Source organism: Pelodiscus sinensis, chromosome 1 (assembly GCF_049634645.1).
Source record: "Pelodiscus sinensis isolate JC-2024 chromosome 1, ASM4963464v1, whole genome shotgun sequence".
NCBI classification, from domain to species: domain Eukaryota; kingdom Metazoa; phylum Chordata; order Testudines; family Trionychidae; genus Pelodiscus; species Pelodiscus sinensis.
In genome coordinates, this window is record NC_134711.1 from 271,448,323 (window position 1) to 271,474,635 (window position 26,313).

The following is a 26,313-nucleotide window of genomic DNA, read 5'->3' on the forward strand; positions in this document are numbered from 1 at the left end:
CTGTTTCTCAATGATTGCATAATAAAATTAAAATGTGCCATTAAATGTAGAATTTGGTGTTATAGATATGAACATTCATAGATAAATATGTTTTTGAGTTATCCAGAATAAAATTTTAAAAGGCAAGCTACATCCCATTATCCTGGTTTTACATATGGAGAAAATTAGGTATGAGAAGTCTCCCTTTTGAAATACCAATATTTACCTCTTGTAATATTTAAAGAGCTGGACAAACATTAATAATTTATTCCTTAGAATATCCACATTTGGATGATAAAGAAATGAAGGTAATGAACACAAATCAGCTCGCATCCAAGTCAATGACAAAACAACATCTGACTTTGATGAAAGTAATATTGGCTCATAAAGAGAATAGGCCAAAAATGTAAACCTTATTTAGGTACCTAAAGTGATGGCATGAATTTCAGGCCATATCTTTAACAGGCTCACTTCAGGTCACTAGGATGTGAAATGTAAAATGGTTTCCTAAAACCACACATTAACAGTGCAATTCTTGCCTTTATTCTTCTGCTAGACTTGCCTCTCATTCTTACAGTGAATTTCAGTGATATTCTCAGATTGCTTTATTTCACTCATATTAAATCTACTAACTCACTACAGAGTTGCAGTAAAGGTAGCTTAGAACTACAAATTGGGCCTTGCTGGTGCAGCACTCTCAAAACCTGAGAGGTCCCAGACCAGAGAGTTTGCTAGAACAGGGGAGGTCAAGGCTCCCCTCCCAGCCAAAAGCCCCTCTGGAGCACCATTCCTGGCCATTATGTTCTACTCCCAGCCTTTCCACTGGGATACATTCTGTTCCCCGCTGTGACTGCGCTTCCCACCACACCAGCCCTGCTGCTGCCGACCGTGGACAGAGCTGTATTCTCCACTGCACTAGCCCAGGTTGGGCTCCTGGCCACCAGCCCAGCAGGGGCTCCCAGCTACCTGGCCTGCTGCCACCATCAGGACTTCACTCCTGTCCTTGGCCGACCCCGCTCCCAGACAGGCTCTCTGGTCCAGCAATATCCATGGTCCTACTGAAGCATGGATGTTGCCAGACCAGAAAGTATCAGATTTTAGAGGTTCAACCGTACAGCTAAAAAAGGCTTTGTGATTTGGCTCAAACTGCATCCTAAAGCAATTGAAACAGAGAAATACCACAGAGTAGCTGAGAATTCTCATGACACTGCCTGTCTGAGGAGTGTAAGCAATGTCTGGAAAGTAATAAACAATTTTGCTTTACTTAGCAGCACTGGCAGTGGTCCTTTGAGGGGAGAAAAAGTACCAGGAGCTTCCGAGTGTGACAAAGGTCAGAAATCTTTATTTCACTGTGAATAAATTAAAATCCTAATTAAGCAAAAGTCCTAAGCATTAAGTATCACAGAGTTTAGTTTCATTCCATGGGAAATATCGTGATTAACTGGATTACTTGATCAAGAACATCCTGATTCAGAGTAAATTTATTGTCTGTCTTGTTATCACAGAGGAAAGGTAAGTACATACAGGAAGGGAAACAATATTCAAAATTTACCTTAGACCCTTAGACCTTAATCCATCCTAAGCTTTTCAGTCCCTTGGGCTACCCTAAACTTAGAAAATATAAATCCTAATTGGCTTGATATGCTTTTGTTTTTTCAGCACTACTTTTTTTTTTATGATTTCCTAAGTCGTATGATTGATAGTATTGCACTTAAGAGATTTAACCCATTCAAATCAAGATATGTAGGGCTCAGTCAATAAGCTTATGCATTCATCCAAAGGAGTAGGGTAGGGGAAAAGAAAGTGTGCAGTTAGCAACAGAGTGTGTATATAGTTTTTAAATCACTTCCCACCCCTCAGCGCAGTGGATAGAATAGCTGAGATGGCTCAGAGGAGAGTGAACTGTGCCAAGAAAAGCATTCATTCATCCAGGAAGAAAGGGAGGAATAACATCCAAATTGTCACTCCTTGCTTAATACATAGCAAATGGCTAAATAAGTAGTCCCAAAGGAATGTTCATGCTCATCTTTGTAGTTTCTATGATGTACCCTTCTCCTTTCAAATACCACTGCCAGGGCCAGGGCACTGACTGGATTTTATAAGATGACTATTACAATTAGGAAAAAATCAATTAAAATAATCTAAAATAAATGCTTTTAAAATGATAGCATAATAATAAAGCATGTCACATAACAGCATTAAGTTCCTTAAACTGGCAAACTGCCAAAGTGTAAAATAAAGTTTGTAGTTTAAGAACAGCATGAAAATAAATACTTCTAAAATGCCATTGCATGGTGAATGAGTTACTGTAGTTCATAGGGTTTATTATTTCCTCCGATATGTGTATCTGTTCCTTCATCAGTCTAGTATTTACTCCTGTTTTTCCCACACTTTGAAGGTAAAACATAAAATTCATTGTGTATGCTCTAACTCCCAACAGAAACCATTCCCTCTATGAGAGTGCTTGAGTAACTGCTTTAGGATTAGGACTGATTCCAGTGATTTATTTAAACTCTTTTATTGTGGCTTTGCCTTATATGTTAGGCCTGCTGTACACTTAAAAACTAGATTGACCTCAGTATGGATGCAGCTAGGTCAATGGAACAATTCTTCCATCAGCACAGTCACCATCTCAGAAAGATTAATTATTTTGATAGGAAAAAAAAAGTTCTGTCAGTGTGAGAGTATCTACACTACACCTGCTACAGTGACAGCAGTGCACGTATGCTGCTGTAGCAGTTCTAGGCTATATCTACACTATTGAAGAAAGTCAATCTACGGTGTTCAAAATGAATAACTTAGCTAGAGTCAATGTACTTTAGCTCAAGTTACTGTGGGGTAGGGGTGAGCAAAGAGGCCTCCATGGGCCAAATCCAGCCTACCAAGATGGTAGATCCAGGCCGCAGCCACCCCGCTGCTCCCCCACCCCCAGGCAAATCAAGACCTGGGACGGAGGGTGTACAAAGTCTTCCTCCCCTGCCAAGGCTGCACGGTGGCTACAGAGAAATGCCGGATGTTTAAAAACAGCTGGTGTTTCTCTCTAGCCGCCGCATGCCCCGGTAGGATAGCGGCAGGGGGAGAGGGACTTTGCTGTGATTGGTCTGGGGGAAAGGAGAGCATGCAAAGTTTCCTTCCCCTGCCAGGGACATGTGGCATCGGAGGGACCGGGCAGCTCTCTCTAGTTGTCACACATCCCTGGCAGGGAGGGTGCAGAAAGACTTGGGGTGTGTCTAAACTACACCCCTTTGCCGACAGAGGAATGTAGATTAGGCACATTGCTATTGCACATGAAGCAGGGATTTAAATATCCCGTGTTTCATTTGAATAGAAATGGCCGCCGCTTTTTGCTGACCCAGCACTTAGCTGGCAAAAAGTGGCAGTCTAGATGGGGATCGGTCGACAAGGAAAGCCTTTTCCAACCGATCCCTTATGACTCATGCAACCTCTGTTGGCAGAGGTGTGTAGTTTAGACACACCCTTGCTGTGCTCCTCTGGCCACAGCTGTTTTAAAATAGCTGGCAATTCTGTCTAGATGCCGGGTTCGCAGGAGGGAAACGTCACACACTTCCCTACCCTCAGTCCAATCAGGGTCTGGCGGGGGGAGGGCAATGAGAAGTCTCCTGGCCCTGGCCCTGGCCCTGCCCCTTCTGCCCAATGACTTACCCCTTCCATGGTGGCCTAGGGCCATTTAAGAAATTTATGAAGTGGCCCTCTGTGACCGTGTCTCCCCCTTTTCGGTCTAGTACGGGATCCGGTCAGCTGTCTCTCCAAGCCTATCGGTTAATTTCCTCACGTTGGGCTTTACAACATTTGCTTTTTCCTCGGATAGGGGAAAGAAGGGGGGCCCGGGCCCGCCCTCACTCACGGGCCCCAGCCCAGGACCCTAAGGACAGAGACTAAGTTCCAGTCTCCATCCGGCTGGCGGGGTCGTGCCCCTAAATGTGCCAGCCCACTGGCTTCTTCACACCCTGCCCTGGGCTATTTCCTTCTTCCCCCACCCCCTCTCAGGGGTATCGGCACTCACGGCGTCTGAACGTCCCGGGGGAGACGTTCACGGGAACGTCCAGATCCCTCCACTCTCCAGCGGGTCCGGGCAGTCTCCTCTTCTCCCCCCTACCTCCAGCGGCTGGCGGGGTTTTTAAGTTCCCGCCGCACCAGGATGGGTTAGGTGCCCCACCCCCACGCCGTCTGGCGTGTTGCGTCGCTCCTCCTCCCCGCCCCCGTCCCACCGGCGTGGCTGAGGCAGTCTCCGCTGTGCCGCGACCTCACTCCAGCTGAGCCGCAGCACCAATCAGCTGAGCCGCAGCGCCACTCAGCTGAGCCACGGCTCGGGAGCAGCCGGCGCACAGCTGGTATGCGCACCGCGACCCCTCTGAGAGGGTGCAGACTCCCGGGGTTTGGAGTGCGGGGTCTCGGTACCCCGTCACACCCTCTTTTAAAAATTAAAAGGGGTTTATACCAAGGATTGGTGGTCAACAGAAGAAACTCTCTCGTTAACTTCCCTTGCTCTTCTTGTCTGTAATCAATTTGGCAGGTCTTTAGTCAGACCATCAATCCCCACAGTAGTATAGATGTATCTCTAAAGTAGACATAGCCATAAATATACAAGTTGATTCTCTTTTCAGATTCACAGAAAGGTAAACTACTTATACTTATGTATGCACATCTGACTTCCAGAAGATGGGATCAAACTATAAATCAGGTAGCAAAAATAAATGACACATACAGAATCACTTTTTCAGAGACAGAGATTTTTTAATGCAAAAAGAAAAAGCCATATTACCCTCTCAGGATTATCATCTTCTTCTTGGCAGTCACTTGATAATGAGTAGGACATCTTCCTGTCACTCTCCTGTTTGTGGATCTGTTGATGGACTGATACACATATCCACCACCTAAGTGCTGGTCCATGACTAAGAGCTTCCAGATTTCACAAGCCTGCTCCCATCACCATTCGCCAGTTGCTGTAGGGCTGAGGTTTAAGAGAGTAGTGTGCATAGGAAGATGCCTGTGCGTAACTTATTTTAATGAGGGGGGCCTGTTACACTGCAGCCACCGCATGATCCTTGATGGATAGAAGGCCCAGGTCTAATGGCATGCAATCCATGATGATTGGGAGTCTCCTGGCAGCCTTCATCCACCTTCACAACCATTGTAGCATTACCATTGCTATCTTCTCCCTGTTCTTCCTTTGAGGACTTTTAGGATCATTCTTCATCTGATCCCACCCCCATGCATGACCTTGCCAGGAGTATGAGAATTCCTATGGCGTCTCTCTCAGGTTCATTGGAATATGCAAGCCCACTCACCATGACAAGGTAACAATCCGGAGAGTGAGTCTCAGGAATATATTCGAACCTTGGTGGTTGTGGCTTCATTCATAATATTAATTGATAATAGGGAAGAGATATTCATTTCTATTTAATGACATGAGAAATACAAAAGCCAAAAAATGACAAACAGGAGCCTGTTAGTCACTCAACAGTCACCTAACAGTCTGTTAGTCACTCAAGGTCATACTGGGATTCAATGCAAAATCCAGAACTAAACCCAAATCTTCTGACAGCCAGTATTCCATTCTCTCATATTACCTGGTGTAATAGTAGATTATTTGAGGAGTGCTGAGCAAACAGGATTGCCTTCCATTCCTAAAAGTGGCCAGGAAGGGACAGAGAAGAGAAGAGAAGAGAAGAGAAGAGAAGAGAAGAGAAGAGAAGAGAAGAGAAGAGAAGAGAAGAGAAGAGAAGAGAAGAGAAGAGAAGAGAAGAGAAGAGAAGAGAAGATTTACTTGGCATTGCTCAGGTCCTTAACTCAATTAATTTTTGTTTTTCTTTGTTGAAATCATTGCTCTAGGATGGGGTTGAGGATGAGGGGTTTAGTATGCAGGTTGCCCCGGGGAGAAAGGACAACTCTAGCCCTGTCTCGCCACACCAGGGTGGGTCCCAATGAGAAGTGCCTCTCCAGCAGGCACAACCAGGAGAGGGATGCATGTCCCCCAATCGGGGCAGGTCCAGGATCATCTGCCCCCTATGCTCCTCAGCCAGATTGAGGCCCACCTACTTGTTCTGATTGGATAATAAAACATTTAGCAAGAGAAAACATATTTTAAACTGCTGTTTTAGTGAGTAATTACAGCAGTTCACAGTCTGTGACAGAGTCACTTTGAAAGTTTTATATGGTTTTAAAGCTCCAACATCGTTTTTATCAAAATGAAAGTCACAGAATCTCTAAAGTAGTAATCTCCTAACTTGATACATTACAAAAATATATCTTCCCCTTTAATGTTATCAGAAGAACCATTCCTTCTTTTAAAGGGCAAATTTGATTTTAATTTATATCATGGTCTTAGTTGAGATGCATGAACAGCAGTAGTTCCCATGGACTTCATTTGGAATGGAGAGGGTTCAGCACTTTAAAAAAAAATCAAACCCTATCGTTTATATAAAATAATACATTATTGAATGAGACCATTGACCATCTAGTATTGTATCCATCTCTTATGATTAACAATACCAAACGTTTCAGAGGAAGTCACAGAATTTTCTATAATGGTAAACTAAAGAATAACTTGCCTAGCAGAGAAAACTTTTGCTAATAGTCATCAATCTGTAATTGAAGTACACCCTGAAACATTAGTGTTTTGTATGTGTATGTGTGTGTGTGTATGTGTGTGTAATATCCTAGCTAATATAATAATAGATTGTCCACAATTTCTATGAAAAGTAACAGAGAAGTAGCTGTGTTAGTCTGATCTTGGTAAAACAAAAAAAAGCAGTCATGTAGCACTTTGAAGACTAACAAGATGGTTTATTAGGTGATGAGCTTTTGTAGGGCAGACCCACTTCTTCAGATCAATTTCTATATGATTGTCAAATTCTGTTTTGAGTTCAGCTGTTTTGAATCCAATATTATCTAATTTTTAAAAAAAAGTATTTCCTCTGATCTCTTTTAAATGTTTTGTCTTTCAATTTCATTTAATATTCCATTGTTCTTGTATTTTAAACAGTTTAAACAGGATTTTAGCAATGAGTGCTTCAGACCAGGTCTACACTAGAATTGGAAGGGCAGCTTACGGTATGCAGCTTACCTTAAGCCAAGCTTGGTGCCATCCCCACTGTGGGAGGCCAAGAGGAGCAAATGCTCCCATCGGCTTCCCTTATGCCTCACAACTGGGAGGAATACGGATGCTGGCCAGAGCTGTTCTCAGCATTCGATTTATGGGTATATATTAACCTGCTAAATCAAACTCCAGAACATCGATTTCCAGCATGGAGAGTAAAGATGTGTCCTCCGAGTATTATGCAGTTTCACAAGTTTGATTTCTCATGGATTTAGATACATAATATTAAGCATTCTTAGCAGAAATGCATATGGTGCTTTGGTACATAGCTACTAGTGAAAAACTAGTAACTAGTGAGAAACCGAGGAGAAATGAGAGGGTTCAGAGAAGAGCCAAAACAATGATGAAAGAAAATTTGTCTTATTTTGATAGACTCAAAGAAATCAGTCTATTTAGTTTAAAAAAGAGAAGTTTTTAGTCTAAAGAGTAAATTTAGATGATAATGAGGCATTTTTTAAACTGTGAGAATAATTAAATTTTGGAAGATATTGATATAGAAATCCAACATCATTTGAGTTGTGTCTGGGTAGCCCTTGCTCATATACGGCACAGAGTTTTTGAAGATCACAACATTCAAACAGACACCAAGCTTCTTGTCTATCAAGCCATCATCCTCCCAACACTATTGTATGGCTCTGTAAACTGAGGAATCTACAGAGATCATTTGAAAGTCCTTGGGAGGTATCACCAACACTGCTTCCACAAGATCTTGAAGATCAAATGGGAAGACAGGCACACTAACATTAGTGTTCTGGAAGAGATAAAACCACTAGTATCGAGGCAATGATAATCCATTAGCTACTTTGCTGGACTGATCATGTTGTTAGGATGCCAGACCATTGTCTCCCAAAACAGGTCCTGTTTTCTCAGCTGAAGGAAGGATGCCATAACTTTGGAGGACAATAGAAGCATTATAAGGACTTGCTAAAGGATAACTTTAAAAAGTACAACATTGACATTGACACTTGGGAGACAATCACCCGGGATTGCTCAAGTTCCACACAATGGCTGCCTTCATTTTGAATTTGCCCACCAAAAAGCTGAGGAGAAGAGGCTCAGGAGGAATGGGAGGCTGGCTTCTAGAAATAATCAACTGACTCTTTCTGTACCTGGAAACATCTGTCCTCATTGTAATAGAACGTGTGGTACATTGATTGGCCTTATCAACCACCTGAGGGTCCACAACTCCTATGGGTATACTTGGCAATGAGTGATTGCCCCATAATTGCCAATGAATAACCATGGAAGAAAGTAAATACTCCGAAGAAAGAGGAATTGTCTAGGCAAGTACAAGAGCATGAACTGAAGACTAGCAGTGAATTTAATGAATACCTGAGAGTACGTTATATTAAACTGATACCCAGGGGAGCTGGCTGAAGCTATAGTGAGTTATTTTTGACCGGAGCAGGGGTTGGCAACTGTTGACATGTGGCTTGTCAGAGATGTGTTGGCCATGTCTTCCTGCCATTCATGTTGGCCAGGAACAGCGAACCCTGGCCAGTGGGATCTTCAGAGCAGTGGAAAGGGAAGGAGACAAACTGTCTCACAGCCTGCCAGTGGATCAACCTGATGTGCTGTGGGCCAAAGCTTGTTGACCCCGGACTAGACAGAGCAAATGAATATAATACTCTGTAAGGGAAACTCTGTTCTGTTGGACTATGACCTAGATAAACTTTATCTATCTATATTTCTCTATTATTTGACAACTTTTGTTGTTTCATGTAAAGCACCTTGCTTACCTTTTCCAATATTTAAATAAGTAAGGAACATAATAACAAAATGATTGAATGGAGGAAACATGACTGTTGAAATTAGTTATATTTTTTTCTACATATTACTACTGATACTGGAAAGCATCATGTATCAAAACATGCTTGCTATTCCAAATTACCTTTTGACCAATTTTTTCCTTCAGATTTTCTCTCCTTATTTAAAAGTTCCTCTTTTGTCTCAAAAATAGCATTCCTAATTATATTTTTTTTAACTTCCAGAGTGAAAACTTAAGGATGTTCTCAGTTTATGGCAAAACTGCTCAGTGTTTGTTCTCCCCTAATATTAGAATTCATAAATGTTTAACTATGAAACCTTTGAATGACTTGACCTTAAGTAGATTGTTGCGCTTTTGTCACCAACCTTCCATTCTGCCCTTTCCCGTTTCCATATTCAAACCTCTTTTTTATTACCATGCTACAAACCAAAGCTCTGATTCAGGAAAGCATTTAAGCAAGTGCTTAAATTACGTTAAAGTTAATGAGATTTCAACACCTGCTTAAAAATGAAACATATTTGTAAGTGCTTTCAGAATAGGGATGGTGTAAAGCATGTACTTAAGTTCTTTCCTGATTCAGAGTCTGAGTCAATAGTAATAAAAAGTTTGAGAACCTCTTTTCATAGAACAAAGTCTACTATGTATGAGACAGAGGCCTTGTCTACATTCAAAAAGCTACAGCGGTAAAGCAGCATCATGTAGCATTTCACAGTTGACAATACCTATGCAAACTGGAGAGATTCATCCATCAGCATAGGTCAGAGGTTTTCATGCTATGGGTCACAGCTTGTAAGGATAAGTCACTATCTGGCTACAAGATACTTTGTTTACAGACACCTTCTCAGGTACAGGCAATTGCAGCTCCCATTGGCCACAGATTATCATTCCTGGTCAATGGAAGTTTCAGGAAGCTGTGTCCCCGGTCCACACCGCTTCCCACAGCTCCCATTGGCCAGGAACAGTGATACATGGCCAGCAAGAGCTGTGATTACCTGTATCTGCAGAGATGTAGATAAACAAAGTGTCTCATGACCAACTTGCAGCTTGCCCTTAAAAGTTTCAACCCAGAGTTTGAAAACCCTTAGTATACCTCCTAAAGAAGCAGTAGCTAGGTTGATAGAAGAATTCTTCCTTTGACTTAGCTGGTCTATATGGGGACCTGTGTGGATTTACCTGTGATGCTCAAGGGTGTGAATTTTTCACATTACAAAGTGGCATAGTTATGTCAACCTAATTTTCTAGAGTAGACCAGGCTTAAACCTCTCATAGTGTCAGTGTGCTTATTCTGTGCTCAACAGGAAGTCACATTAACCAGGGTACAAGGAATTGCAGTTGCACAATATATCTGAATGCATCAAATAATATTTGTAAACCTATATGCAAAAATTCTCAATGCTGTATATGAGATGAAAGCATGATAAAATGTTTTTAAAAGCCAGTTTAGTTGGTGACAGAAGTAAAAAAAAAATAAATGGAGGGGGGAACAAATGAGTTAATGTAATAACAGTAATTTACACTGTTTACACATGCGTGCATGGTTCTCAAAGTACACACAGACATGAATTTTATAACCTTTATGCATCTGTATTTTCCCTTCCCAGAATATTAAATCAGTTGAGTACTTTAATAATGTGGTTATTATTTTAGATGTTCTACTATACTTTCAGATGTAAAATAGGTTGTTATTATTATAAGCAGTGTTACATTCCAACAAAATTCTTTAAAATATCTGTATTTGTAGGATATTTTATAAGGCAGTACACCAATGAATAAGGTTTTTTTAAAGGGTTGTATGCCTCATATAAAAAGATGGCATTAGAAATAGTAGACAAAAGAGGAAAAAATGAATAAGAAACTGATTTTAGGAAAACTTACCAGGATAAGCATGTGGTTTAGGAATCATTAGTACATTATGCACTTCAATGATAAACAATGCTTATCCATGGTACATTTTATTAGAAAATTCATTTTTTTTTTAAAAAAAACAGGAAGATCTTATTTGGGATATAAATATATTATAGTGCATTGCTATTTTAGAAATTTTGGTATCCAATGAGAAATAACTTGTAGAACGTAAATACCTTTGTAAAAAAGAAGAGAAGTCAAATGTATTCATAGTTCTAAAGATCTATTTTTTCTACCATGTCACACAATAACTCCTTTGGAAAATATAAGGAAATATAATAACAAAATAAATCTGGCCATAATAGTTGTCCCAGTATAATTCTCAATCCTCAGAAAGGTTGTACATAATAAGAAAAATCTCAATGACTTGTTCACAATGCACTGTTGTCCTACTGGTGGATCTGCACAGGTTCTACAGCAATACTGGAAGACTTTCAGAAAAAATCTCCTTAAAGGGTTTCAGATCTTTTCACATAAGACTCTTGCAAACAATGGAAAACACTTTCATTGTCTTTTAGGAAGAGTACAATCAACCCTTATCTGTAAACTAGATTCAGGTGGTTAAATATAATTGTTGTGTAAACCTTATTGGAGTGCTAGTAGCTTCATCAGATGTGATCTGATATAATAGTACAAACATTCCTATGCCATATCAACTTTAATATGCTTTCTGAAGAATCTAGAATAGTTGTAGCAGATGTTGGACAGCGGACCAGTTGTTTGAGGGAAGATAAATTGGTAAAACAGAATCAGGGTTTTTTTTCTAGTATAATAACACAAGTCTGCATATTAGCAATTCAACTTTCAGAAAGCCCTGCTGAAACACCACTGAATCAAATCCCATAATCAAGAAACATTGGCTGTGCTATGGTTTTGGCATGTTGTTTTTCTTTTCCTGCCGGTGGCCTGTATTTTTCAAATTACCATCCCCATACCCCAATTTCACTAGGCTTTGACTATACGGTATTTATATTCCCAAAGCTAAACATGGCTTAATTCGAGTCAATTTGAAATAAAGGACGGCTTATTCCGACTTCTGTAAACCTCATTCCATGAGGAATTATACCTATTCCGGAATAGCTATTTTGAAATCTCTGTATTGTGGATGCTCCACTGCTGCTATTTCAAAATAGCTCCTTCCCAGGGCCATTCATACTTATTACTTCACAATGCCTCCTGACACTGTAAATTGAGGTAGCATGTCCACATTAAGGCAGCCTGCTTCGGACTAATTTTGAGGCTTCCTGTAGTGTAGATGTGCTATCTTAAAAAACACTATTTCAGAGTATTTCTTCCGGAATAGCTTCTTTTGAAATAAGTGTGCAGTGTAGACGTACCCAGATAGTGCCTAACAAAGTTCCCTGTAATCTGTGTGGCTTCACAGCTGCCTAGTTAGCACTGTATAGGCATTCAAAGAACCTACCCAAGATGGTGACCTGCCAGCCAGAGTGGGTCTGCCCCTCTTGCAACCAAACTGGGTCTCCAGCCTGCCCTTGTTAAGGAGAGTCAGCCCAAATGGAGAAGAAAATTATTGAGTTAAACATTTCACATGATATATTTATTTTGAAATAATTTAATCATTTTTTTAATGTAAAGCAAATTGTACTGAAGTAAAGATCCATCAACATCATATAGACTATTGTGGGACATTATAGACTACAAAATACTTAGGTGTCCTGCTCTCCACACACAAACACACATCACAACAATAAGTTATGCAAGTGAATTTCTCCCATCAGCTGAATTTGCAACTCAGAGAACATATCAGGAGAAGGATAAAACACTGAAACACAATGTTATCTATAAGCTGCTTGTAGGCTATAGGTCAAGGTTTTCTATGCATAAGCCAGAGGTCAACAGTGGCTTAGTTTAGTTTAGATCTGAAGGGCTTGCTTATAGAAGTTTATATTACCTTTTGAAATTTAAGATTGTAAATAATTTGTATAATGGTGTTTACCTGCTTTAACCTTGTGAGTAAGGGCTACTCAACACATAGCCCATGAACCGCATGCAGCCCACGGCCCATTTGTTTGTGGCCCGCAGTGCAGTTTCGGTTTACGCAGGGTTCAACGTGCAGCCTGTGGGTGGGAACCAAAATAAAAAAGTAGTCAATATAATGGTCTTCTGTTGATATAAGTTTTAGTAGTTAAATTCCTGGACTATCATTGCTCATTAAAAGTGCTGTCATGTGGGTGGAAATCGGGTAAATATTGCATTTTATTAATATCAGCAGAATTGACTTAAAGGGGACTGTGCATTGTATAGTCTTTCCTTAATCTTTGTATTCATGCCCATCAGTATTCCAGAAGCTATTTGCATATATTTGCATATATATTTTCAAGTATATGCAACCACACTTAAGTTGCAGCCTTCGGCATGTGCTGTATTATTATTGCGGACCCTTGGGCTTCCAAAGTTGAGTAGTCCTGTTGTAAATAATTCTTGTTTCCTTTTCCATAGTATATTATAGGCTTGGCTACAAGTGTTGTCTTTCATTTAAGATTTAAGGTGCAATTTACTTGGGGTAAGAGACTGGTCTTTTGGGACTGGAAGAAAGTTGAATATTGTGTGATTCTGGGTGTACGGGGCCATTTATCACAAAGATATGCTCATCTGTGCATCAAGATAGATCAGAGTACCTATGAGGACTATCTGTGACTTCCAGGTTAGTCTGTTAGGGTGTGTCTACACAGCAAAATAATTTTGGAATAATAGTTAATCTGAAATAACTAAGGGTATATCTACACTACAAAGTTAATTCGAACTAACGGACGTTAGTTCGAATTAACTTTGATAGGCGCTACACTAGCGCTCCGTTAGTTCGAACTTAATTCGAACTAGCGGAGCGCTTAGTTTGAATTAGGTAAACCTCATTCTACGAGGACTAAGCCTAGTTCGAACTCACTAGTTCGAATTAAGGGGTGTGTAGCCCCTTAATTCGAACTAGTGGGAGGCTAGCCCACTCTGGCCAACACCAGGTAAACTCTATTGCCCACCTCCCAGCCCCGGACCTCTTAAAGGGGAACGGGCTGGCTACGATGCCCGTGCCAGGTGCAAGCCTGCCAGCACCCAGCTACCAGACCCTGCACCTGGTACGGCTCCAGCCAGCCACCCGATGCCCCCCAGGCCTCCCCCTCTTCCTGGGACCAGGCTGGCGGCTCCCAGGAGCTTGCCAGGGACCGCAAGAGGCGGGCACCCGCCTGGTCTAGTGCGGACATCGTGGACCTTGTCCTCGACCTCCGCACTAGGCACAGGAATGTGGCCATTTAGGGCAGGTTAGCTGCCAGCCTGGCCACCCAGGAGCAGGTGTGCATGAAAATCAAGGTGGTCCACTGGGACCCCCGACCCTGAGCCCTGAGCTTACAATGGCCGTACTGGGTCAGACCAAAGGTCAATCTAGCCCAGTAGCCTGTCTGTTGACAGCGGCCAACCCTAGGGACTCTGGAGGGGATGGACCGAAGACAGTGACCAAGCCATTTGTCTTGTGCCATCCCTCTCCAGCCTTACACAAACTTTGGGCAGGACACCACTCCTACCCCCTGGCTAATAGCACTCCATGGACCCAACCTCCATGACTTGATCTCACTTCTCTTTAAACTCTGTTCTAGTTCTAGCCTTCACAGCCTCCTGCAGCAAGGAGTTCCACAGGTTGACTCTTTGCTTTGTGAAGAACAACTTTCTGTTACTAGTTTGAAACCTGCTACCCATTCCTTTCCGTTGGTGTCCTCTAGTCCTTCTATTATGGCAACTAATGAAGAACTTTTCTTGATGCAACCTCTCCACCCCACTCATGCTTTTATAGACCTCTATCCTATCCCCCCTCAGTCTCCTCTTTTCTAAACTGAAAAGTCCCAGTCTCTTTAGCCTCTCTTCATATGGGACCTGTTCCAAACCTCTGATCATTTTAGTTGCCCTCCCCTCTCCCACCCTCTCTCTTCCCCTCTTCCACCTCCTTTTCCCAGTCTCCCAGAGTTTTGTTCAATAAAGAGAGATTCTGTTTTTGACCACACGTTTTCTTTATTTTGTACATAAGGAAGGGGGGCTAGGGAAGGGTAAGTGGAAGGAGGTGAGGGAGGAATGGGGTACGAGCCCCCGATGGGGAGGACTGGGCTGGCTCTGTGGGCTTCTGGGGGTGGAAGCACTCCTGCAGCCCCCCCAATTGCCCCCTCTCCCCAGATGGCAGCCTGCGGCAAGTGCAGCCGGTCTGATGGCCGAGTGCTGTGATTTGCCCAGTGTGGGCACTCAGGGCACTCCAAGACAGGTCTGCTTTGCAAGCGGGGCACCCCTAAGAACTGTCTGTCCAGGGTGGGGGTTGGGTCCCTTTAAGCACAGCCCTCGGATAGCCTGAGGCAGCAGCTCCACGCTCTAAGTCCTCCTCTGATGCCCTGCCGGCACTGCTTCCAGCCAGCCTTAACCCCGGTTCAGGGTCCATTTAATGTGTACATGCTAGTTCGAATTAGCAAAACGCTAATTCGAACTAGTTTTTTAGTCCAGATGCGTTAGCTTAGATGCGTTAGCTTAGTTCGAATTAACTAATTCGAACTAAATTCGAATTAGCGCTGTAGTGTAAACATACCCTATGTGAGCATCTACACAGCAATTCTGTTAATTTGAAATAATTTTGAAATAACAAACGGCTTATTCCAACTTCTGTAAACCTCATTCTATGAAGAATAATGCCAATTCCAAAATAGCTATTTTGAAAGAAAGCATGTGTAGACGCTCAATTGCTGCTATTTCAAAATAGCCCCTCTCCAGGGCCATTCTAAGTTATTCTTCCTGGGGCTCTAAATCGAGATAGCATGTCTACATTAGGGAAGCCTGACTTGGACTAATTTTGAGGCTTTCCTGTAGTGCAGATGTGCTATTTCAAAATAAGTTATTTTGGAATAACTATTCCAGAAAACAGTGCCTGAGGAGTGTACATTGTACAGTGTAGACATAGCCTTACAGTGCCTGAGGAGTTTTTACCAACTATAGGCTGGTGAAATCTAAATACAGAAATCACACTCAATTTGGGATGTTTGCCCTGGTTCCTATCTGCCCTAAGTTAGTGATCACAGTCTTGAGTCACTGCAAGCATCAAGGTAAGTCATTCTATGAACTATTTAAGTTAGAATTGAGCATAGCAAAACATACAAACACATCACTGAGGTAGATATTCCTCTTCATAAGTGAACTCATGGTGCTTCCTTCTCTTTTTTCCTGTCAGTGTCAGGGTTTGCTCCAGGGAAGGGCTTGTCCAAGGAACCTGCAGGTTCCCAAGGTCTATTAGGGTACATCTACACTTCAGGGCAAAAGTTGAATTAAGATACACAACTTCAGCTATTTCAATTGCGTACCTGAAGTCAAAATAGTTTAATTTGCTTTCTGGCAGTGTCTACACAGAAGGAAGTCAAAGGAAGAACACTCTTCCTTCAACTTCCCTTACTCATAAAATGAGGGCTACAGGAGTCAGAGTAGGAAGTCTTCCTTCTCAAAGTTATTTTGAAATAATGGCTTGCTGTATAGACACACACTTTGTTATTTTGAAATAACATCCATTATTCCAAAATAACACTGCTGTATAGATGTACCCTTAGGCTACATCTCACTGCACAGTTATTTTTAAATAGCTATTTTGGAATAGACATTATTCTTCACAGAATGAGGTTTACAGAAGTCGGAATAATCTCTCCATTATTTTGAAATTATTTTGAAATAACGGAATTGCTGTGTAGATTCTTGCATAGTTATTCCGAAATAACTTTGCTGTGTAGACACACATTTAGAGGCTAGTCCAGTCACAATTGAAAAACCTTCCAGTGTCATGCTTCTGCATTGCTATGTGGCTCTCTCCACAACCTCAGTATGCTCCTATATATTTACCTGCAGCAGATACCCCTAAAAGAAAGTTATATGCTGATGTGGATTTCCTGCAGGAATTAATGATGCGTCAGAAATAGCAATATAAGTAACTTCTCTTTTTCCAAAGCTGTTTTCCCCAGATCCTGGGGATTAGTTTACGTACAGATACTTAATCCGAGACAGCATTTCTCTTTTCTGTGTGCTTTTTCTCTCCTTTTCTCCAGACCTGACCTTTAGATTCTGCTACACTTTAGATTTAACTTCCCTTGAAGTTGAACTGGACTATTTTTTTTCCTATTGGTTCCTCAGTATTTTAGATGGTATTATGACTATGAAGAATATGAACTAAGGAACATTTAACCCTTCCAAAATCTGTGCAAATTGTACATTATTTCTCCATTTGGAGGGAGACATTATTTCTTTTTAGAAAGAAATAAGCCATATCAAACATGAGCTGAAGTCTCATAAGCCTCGGAATGGATGTTGACTTTTCTGGAAATGTATCTTGTACTTAACAGAAGCCATTCTACCATACAGTATGTATGGTTGTATATAATATGAACAGAATGACGAAAAATAGATTTGAGTATGATGTTGCACCTTTAGTAATGGTTAGTTCTCTGTGAAATCTATCTGGCAGTAACTTTATATCTGAATTGAATAACAGAATCTCAGAGGCAGATTATCAGCAGGTGCAGTTTATTCTTTACTTGACCTGAGGATCTGCCCCTGGAAACTGAACATCTCCCAAACTGTCCTCACCCACTCTATGGTTATAATTATCTGATTTCCTCTTATGCTTAAAAGGATGAACAAATAGGGTTTTTTTCCTACCAAAATCAATTGAACTCTGCTGCTCTCTGATCAGTAAAAGAGGCAGACATTAAATTTGCATTCATCTGATTACTGCTGCTTCCTTTTGCAGTTTATGTGGCTTTTTCTGAAGTTCAAAGACAGACATGTGTCCTGTGAGCTTTTCTGTTCCCCTGTCATTTCCTCTGAGTTTCTCTTTTACAATTATCATCTTCCTCTCCAAAAATAAATAAATAAGAATTTTACTGTTTCTGTATACATGAAGATTTTATTCCCCAGAGCTGTTTTTACATCCAATTGATCCATCATTTCTAACCAATGTTAATAACTTGTTTTCCCTAAATTACTAGATTTTAACATTTCTATACTAATATGTTTCTGTTACTCTTTGAGAGAGCAAAAATGAAGAAAAGAGGAAATTGGCTGTGATACCCAGCATATAACAATCACCTAGAATAGACATTTTTTTTAAAGTAAAGTAGGATATCTGTGTTTAATAAGGAAGGGATTTGATGCAGCTCCAGGAGCATGCTGTATGCAAAAATAAAACATACATTACTAATAATGTGAAGTTTTCCTTCTGTAATATTCTTTCATTGATTGGCAGTGTCAATGAAGGGAAATAAAAAATTAATTCAAAATATTTAGTAATTTGTTACTTTCTTTGTGGCCACATACCCATTGTCCAAGGTTGTAAAACCTCCTAGGGTTACTGGAACAAACAGGAAAAATTTATCTCTCGTGTACAACTGTTCAGTAAAATTAATTAGCTCAGATATATAGACATAGTTACCTAAATAAAGCCCACAAAATCCATACACAGAAAGAGTAACATGAAAGCACCAAGTAAATATAAGTTAAGCCATGCTTATCCAAATTTCAATTTTCTCAGTACTGTTACTATTCCCTTAATCTGGAGTTTTTATAGGAACAAAATTTCTGTTGTCTGATTCTCCAATAATCAGTTTTTGCCAGTGCCTTTAGAGATTCAGATAATTGTATTTTACCTGCGTTTACTTGTGCAGACATATACTTGTATTTTCAGTTAACTATTTTTTTCATCTTCTAACGCATCTTTTGGTCTTGAGACAATCATGGTAAAAGATACCTGGAGATAACTGAAACAGAAGACAGATATTTCAAGGTGTGCCACTTTCTAAAAATTTCTAGATCCTATGCACTAAATTTTTTTATTAAATTTTCTTCTTAGTTTGGGCAATCTAGTTCAATAGGCATCCATTGCCCATGAATAATAATTGTAACTCCTGTGCCATTTTCAGCAGATTCAGTCATTTTATTAGTGTAAATTTAGCAGAATGTAGCATAACTGTGTGCAGAACTGGCTTAGTACTGCACACAGTTATTCTACAATCTGCTAAATTGAAAGTGTTTTAGGGCTTTTCTGGATTATATATGCTTCTTACATACATAGCCGAAGCAGAAATAATCCAGAAAAGCCCTAAAACACTTTCAATTGAGGATCTAAAGAATGTAATTGAAAACAATTGAAGTACATCTCTATAAACCAAAGTGTAGAATACTTTAGACTCTGATTAATGAGTATATTTATGATAATTAAATAAGATTTTTTTTGCCTTCAATGGGGACTATTAAAAAATCAACAGTGATGTACAAGAGTGTTTCCCAAAATTCTGAATAGCAAATACCATTCGTGTCCTATATGCTGTGGAAAGTAACTGTTCTAAGGCTATGTCTACATAGCAGTATTATTTTGGAATAACTGACATTATTCCAAAATAACATAGTCCATGTCTACACTACAAGCAATTATTTTGACGTCATACTGAAATAATGTTGAGCTGGAGGACTTCTGACGAGGAGTAAGGGAAATCAGAGTAAGAGTGCTCTTTGTTGGACATCCTGCTGTGTAAACAGTGCCAAAAACCAAAAATAAGCAATTTTGACTTAAGCTATGCAATTGATATAGCTCAAGTTACATGGCTTATTTGGGCTTTAGCCCTGCTGTGCAGACATGCCCTAAATGTGTTTTCATGATTCACAAAATAGTGCTCATTTCTTGTGTAAAAGATTTTGAAATGGATAAAGTTGACGGAATGTTGTCTGAAACAAGATGATACATTTAGTGTTACTTCCATAATCAATATTGTTAATATTCTGATTGATTCATGTTTCTGTCATTCACAGATATTGGCTGACCTCGAAAATCATGCACTTTTTAAGGATGATTTGGAATGTCAGAAGCTCATTTTGGAAGCTATGAAATACCATCTTTTACCAGAAAGAAGAACTCTGATGCAAAGTCCAAGAACTAAACCTAGGAAATCTACAGTTGGAACACTGTATGCTGTTGGAGGAATGGATAACAACAAAGGTATTAGATTGTATTTTTCTTGAAACAGTTTATGCTTTACAGCTCTGATTATATTATCTCAGATGGAAAATAATGAAAGAATTTTCCATTGCAAAGTTTTGGGTGTCTAATTCAACACAGAAGCAATTTGAAGGCTTTTGGTCTATAGAAACTCCATTTGTTTTTGGAGGCAAAATGTGTTTCTCTGGCTATGTCTACACTACGGAGTTTTTCCAGGATACTCCAGGGAACATGTCTACTCTTCTGAAATTTTATGAGGAATAAGAGCTCTTCTGAAAGAGGAGATTTTTTTCAACATTTGATCCTGTATAGATGGGCCAAATGTTGGAAAAGCCTCTTCCAATAAAAATTTTAAAAAGATAGACAAATTGCAGTTCACACTTTGCGTACCATTTTCTGAAGAAAACCCCCAACAGTGTAGATATAACCTCAGAAGGGAATTTTCCATTCCTAGCAGATGTATCAAGACTCATTCCCAACAACTAGGCCTTGAAATGCACCTGAATTCATGCTCATAAATATAGCCTAAGATGTGAGTAATGATGTTTGGGATTCCATTGAATATTCATTGAGAATTCTTTGCCTCAAAATTGGTTCTTCCCCTTTTTAAAAGGTACCACTTATCAATCTTTATTTTCAATTTTTTATGTATGGGGCAATAAAAAATTATCACAATTTTTACAATACTTCATCTTATGCAGATAAAATTACTTATTAACTGAGGAAATAAATTACAGTTATGCTGCCTTGCCTCATTATAAAGATTATACTTGCCAGGAATAATTTCATTTAAATTGGAGAAATTAGAAAGCAATGAAAATGGGACCAGTCTTTGTGGTGAACATTTTCAGAATATTAATTTTGTATCTTTAAAATTGGTAAAGGAATCAAAGTGATTTAATTATTATGAAACCAAGGAAATCAAATGGTGTTACAAGGCCTTATAATAAGACTTTATAATGAGACAGACTGTCCTTGCATTTCTAAAGGGCTCACTAAGAAGAACCTCACAGTATCCTCAGCTTTCATGACAGCCTTTAGGCTGAAGAGTGTATCTTCAGACATCAGCTCTAGTATGAAAAATATTGATTTACAACTAGTAAATACAATATTTAAATATAAGATAAAATGTATGCCTTTCACGTTTTACAATTAACCTTTTGCACATTCACTGTCAGAAATGTATATAATGGAAATAGGACTATTCTTTCCATATTGGCAAGTCACATTTTCAGTTGAAATGGGATGATATGATACATGAATCACATATTATGGCTATAGGTGTTCTGTATAGCACTTAAAAAATTCAGTGAAACTTTTGATATGTCCAGCTCTTTTAATAACTGCACAACTTCTGATTTCATTAGGTTTATTTTAATCATATATAACACTTCTGACACCATATATAATTCTTTTTGGAAGCAACAAGAGTCAGGTTCACTATGCAATAGTTCTTAAAATTATGTCTGGAAACCCAGCTTTAATCTAATCCATAAATCAGCAGTGTGAACTAAGCCTGAACATACGTGGATATATATGAGGGAACTAATGCACTCAAAGTCATGTTAGAGAACATATACCACATTGGGATTTGGAATCCACAAAGTGTTTGTCCCAAGTGCAACAGCTTGAACTGGAGTTAGGGTACATCTACACAGCACCCTAAACTCAAAATAAGATACGCAATTTGTGTTATGCAGATTGCCTCGCTTATTTCGATTATATTTAGAAATAGCTTATTTCGAAATTTGCCACATCAATATAGTGCCAAATTTTGAAATAACATGCTATTTTGACACATCTCTTAACCTCATGAGAGTTACAACAATGCTGAAAGAGCGCACTGCACTGTATGTCTTATTGCTGAATAGCTCCCAGATAAATTAAGTTTTCAAAGTTGTGACCTAAATCAACAAGATTCATCTCTTGTCTTTTTTCCTGAATATCTCGGATAACAATTGTGCTTCTTCTATAGCAGAGTTTCTCAACTATGTGGTTGCAGCCCCTACTTGATTGCTGCAGAGTCATGTACAAAGTACATATTGTAGGTTTTGATCAAAGAGGTGCAACTATTTGAGAAAATGCAGGAAGGTGAAAAAAGAAAGAAACTGAAAATGTCTGAGAAATGTAAGTGGATGAGGAGGTTATCAAACATATTTTAAAAAGTTCAGGAGAGATTCCCATATCAAATGCATGTATATTTATTTACCCAAGTATTTATGAAAGTTGACACTGAATAACATAAACCACCTGTCAAATGTCAGCTATTGATTTGCAATGTAAATTCAGAGAGGACAGAGAATATAGAAGCTTGATACATGTTTAAAAGTCACAAATGCTTTGAATACTAATTTCATTGTCTGCTGAAAACGTGTAGTAGGAAATCAAAGAAACATTTGAAATGGCCTTTTGAATCTCATCTCTAATTAGGTATTACACGGTAGGCTTTGAATGTATGTGTGTGTGTGTGTGTGTGTGTGTGTGTGTGTGTGTGTGTATGTATTAAGGAACTACAGCAGGGGTGGGTCTGGGAGTGGGGGAATGCACAGCGTCTCCTCCCAGCTTGCCGGGAGTGCGTAGTGATTCTAAGCACCACACACTCCTTGCAGGGTGGGGGCAGGGCAGAGAAAACTTTGTGTGCTTCCCTGGCTTCCCGGCCCTGATTGGTCTGGGGATGGGGGTGCAGCAGGGCCTCCATGAATCCAGCCTGCAGAGGCCCTTTTTCATACCCCTGAGCTACAGGATGTAAAACCACATCAATTTACTATGTTGCAGATTGACAGTTATCCCAGTTACAAATCTTCTGGGCAACTCAGAATATAGATCAATTTCTAGTCACATGGTATTTCAAGTGTAACATATACCTGCTTAGATGTTGTAGTGGTTTGTTGAAGATTTCCTCACTGCTACAATTTTATCCAATTCTTAGAGCTTTTCTATCAATAACTATTTGTTGTGTTGGGAATGGCATGGCACCCAATTAAGGTACAACTGAGAATCTGTTGATTTTCATTACAAACTTGTTTGTTTTGTATTTATCATTACATAAATGATCATTCAGAAAAAATGAAAATGAACGAAAGTGGCATTAATGCATGTAAACATGAGAACAGGCTATGTGTTTTGAACAATTGTTGTGAATTCATAAAGTGACTCTCAACCTTTTATCTGTATAATGGTGCTAACATTATTTTTCACCCCAGCAAAGGTTTATATGTGACAATCATACTGAGCTTCTACTTTCCTCATGAAAATATTTGAATAGAACAGCGCACTGCTTGTTCACAAAAATGCACATTAGAATAGCAGTGGTTCTTTCTCTCTACATATGAAACTGATATGTAGAAGAGTTAGATGTGCTAAGTAAGATAGATATTCAATATCTGGCACAAAAGGGAGGAGGTTGGCATGAGATACTGCAAAATTATTTAATGTTATCCTAGTACATTATGTAGAGAGTAGAATGAAAAGACAACTTTATTTTGAAATCTCTGTTGCAATTATTTTCTTCCTCATAAAAACAGAGCTTTAAGCCCCCTCATCAAGTGATTGACAACATGAATTAACAATAAATCAGTATTCCTGCAACATATAAATATCTATACAAAATCTAAAGGAACAACATTTTATTGTATAAGTTTATTTTCTCACAATCTTAATCTAAAATAAATATTTTTTTCTGATTTGAAAGAAAAGCTCATATACATATACAAATTTGAGAAACTATAAATTGTCTTTGAAGGAAAATGTAAGTTCAGTACTATTGGGCACATCAATGGAAACAGAGAAATCAATGTGGATCTTAGGGACATGAATAGGAACAAATTTATTAAACCTTACCCGCAAATAATACCATTGTCATGTGTGAGTCAAATTAGCAAGATTACAGCTCATTATTGTCTTGGTTCATATGAAAAAGAGATGCGGGATTGAAATAAATAGGTCTGAATATGAGAGGTAGCACGTATCTCTTAGGAAAATGAAAAATATTGACATCTTATATAAGTCTTAGAATTCCAAATACAGAACATTTATATGTTGTATAGTTATATGTTTATAAACATGTTTGTAAATATGTTTATATGTATTTACATATTTTTATGTTGTATAATCAGAGAGTATATGGCACAATTATTATGGGGAAAATATCCTGTCCAAGTAAAAGGAGATACTATAAATAATTGAATAATGTTATAGAAAAGGCAGAAAACTTATTGATCTCTCACCAAATTTGCTAATGTGCCTGACTTTTTCCACCAGGTAAAATACCAAGGGACTCTGCTTAGCCACAGGGGGAAAAAAAGAAATACTGTCAGAGGAATTGTGATTGAAATGTATAGATATAATTAATTAAAGTTTGGATTCAAAGTTTGGAGTAGCTCAGTCTTCAGTGTATCATAGTCTTGAAGTGAACACAAGGAAAGACAAACTTAAAAATAAACTACCTCAAGAATCACTTCTATAAATATCAGACAAGTTAATATTTGATAGAAATAAAAGTTCATCTACTGAAACAATTATTTCAAATTTATCATTTTGCTTAATCTAGTGATCAAACCTAAAAATAATCAATAAAATTACTTTTTGATTTTCAAGCACATAAATTATATTATTAGTGTATAACAACCTAAGTTAGAGAAAATAATTTGCCCATTATTATCTGAAGTACAGAAATATAAAAATCTTTGGTATCACACTGAAAACATTGTTTAAGGGGAACAATATGCATTTTGGCTGAAATTCTGACGTCCTCAATCACTTTTTGCTCAGATTTTTTTTAGAGATTTCCCATAGGCAGTATTCTGTCTTTTCTATAACACTTTTCAATTATTAATTCAATTTTCTTTTAAGGTATATTTCTTTACAGTTCTATTATATGACTTGGCATAGTAAGGATTTTATTATGCTCTAGGATTTCAAGATTCTTAAGATGTCAATGTTTTGAATTGTTCTGTGTATGAAACATATGCTATACTTTTCACTCAGGGTGTGTCTAGATTACACGTCTCCATCGATGGAGCCATGTGGATGAGTTTACTAGACATAGCAAAATGAAGCTGTGATTTAAATAATCGCGCTTCATTTATATCAAAATGGCTACCGCGCTGTGCCGACGATCAGCTGATCCAGCACAGCGGGGCAATCTAGACGCGCCACGGTCAACAAGGAAAGCCTTTGTCGACCACTCCGGTATGTAATTTTCCTTTTCTTGAAGGATGACTGTGTTCATTTGTAGAAGAAGAGGGTTTCAGTAAGAATCAGAGTGAGAAGAAAGAGAAAATGGGACACTGGATTTAATATTATTTGGGGCATGGAGAATCTTTTGTGCTATAGTTCTTGCTAATTCATGTGCTGCTGAACTATTCCAGATCATGAATCTTCTTGTTAAATCACAATGCCTCCATTCCCAAGCCTAGTATTTTATTGTTCATCAGTGTTTTTAGCCAGGCAAGTTATGATCCATTTTCCATGGAACAAGCCACAACCTCAGTTTTTCTCTTCAGTGAAGGATGAAGGATGTCCTTTGGCATCCATAACCGTATCAGGACAGTTCTTTTATTCTTTTTCATAAACAGATTAGCCCCTGCTGATAGTTTTTGCCTTTGGCTTTTCTTTCTTTGACCTTGAAATTCCACCAATCTCATTCAAAGGCACTGCCCACTCCGTCTATGAAGACGCTCTAATTGAAACAGATATAAATGTAGCTGCTAGTCAAAATTCAACCAACAGCTTATATTAGATAAAAAATATACTGTTATGTAGAAATAGACAGTTACTTTTAGTAGCCTTGGAATGTCTGTTGTATGAAAGTAATAATTGCAATCCTTTTTTAGCACTTGTCCAAGAGCTATAATTCATCTAATTTATGAGCTTCCACTTTGAACCATTTAATATTATTTGGAGATTTTTTGCGAGTAATATGTTTCATTTGATGTCCTCTATTATATGAAATTCTAATTAAGCCTTAGAATATCTAAAGCATATATGTATGCTTTATTTGGCTTGCTAGACAATGTGCGTAGAGATTAATCACTAATAATGGTATAGTATTGGCGTCGTTATTGTACAATGAGGTAGATCTTGGTTAATTACTTCACCACAGGAATATGAAATACACTTGTTAATGACTGATGAGTTAATTAAATGTATAAATTACTTTTAAATCCCCTTCTCATTTAGTTCCCTATGACTATTAACATTATCACTGGCTCTTTTTCACTCATGTGAGTTTTAATATATTCTAGAATTCCCTCTCACAGGTCATTTAGCAGTTACAGTACAATACTGCGATTAAAATGTGACTTTCTGAACAAAGAATGCCATCTTGTAATGCATTCTGGTAGTTTCTTAGAGCCTATTTTACATTTCACTTTTGGTGACTTTTTAGTTTTATGGTTAACCTTTGAAAATACTACTGTCACTTTTTCAAATGGAGCAGATGACCTGGAATGGTCCATTGTAAAGGTTATGCTTCTTCCAAATATAAATATAGAAAAGCAGGTATGATAATCGATAACAAGTTCAGAG

General features: G+C 38.8%; 1 protein-coding gene across 1 annotated transcript in view; it reads left to right on the forward strand.

Moving 5' to 3' along the window:
* Positions 1–26,313, forward strand: part of KLHL1 (kelch like family member 1) — a 418,170-nt gene that overhangs the window by 298,152 nt on the left and 93,705 nt on the right. Inside the window, exon 6 of the mRNA XM_006129049.4 lies at positions 19,599–19,785. Within this exon, the coding sequence (XP_006129111.2) occupies positions 19,599–19,785 (187 nt within the window). The remainder of the gene's footprint in view (positions 1–19,598; positions 19,786–26,313) is intronic.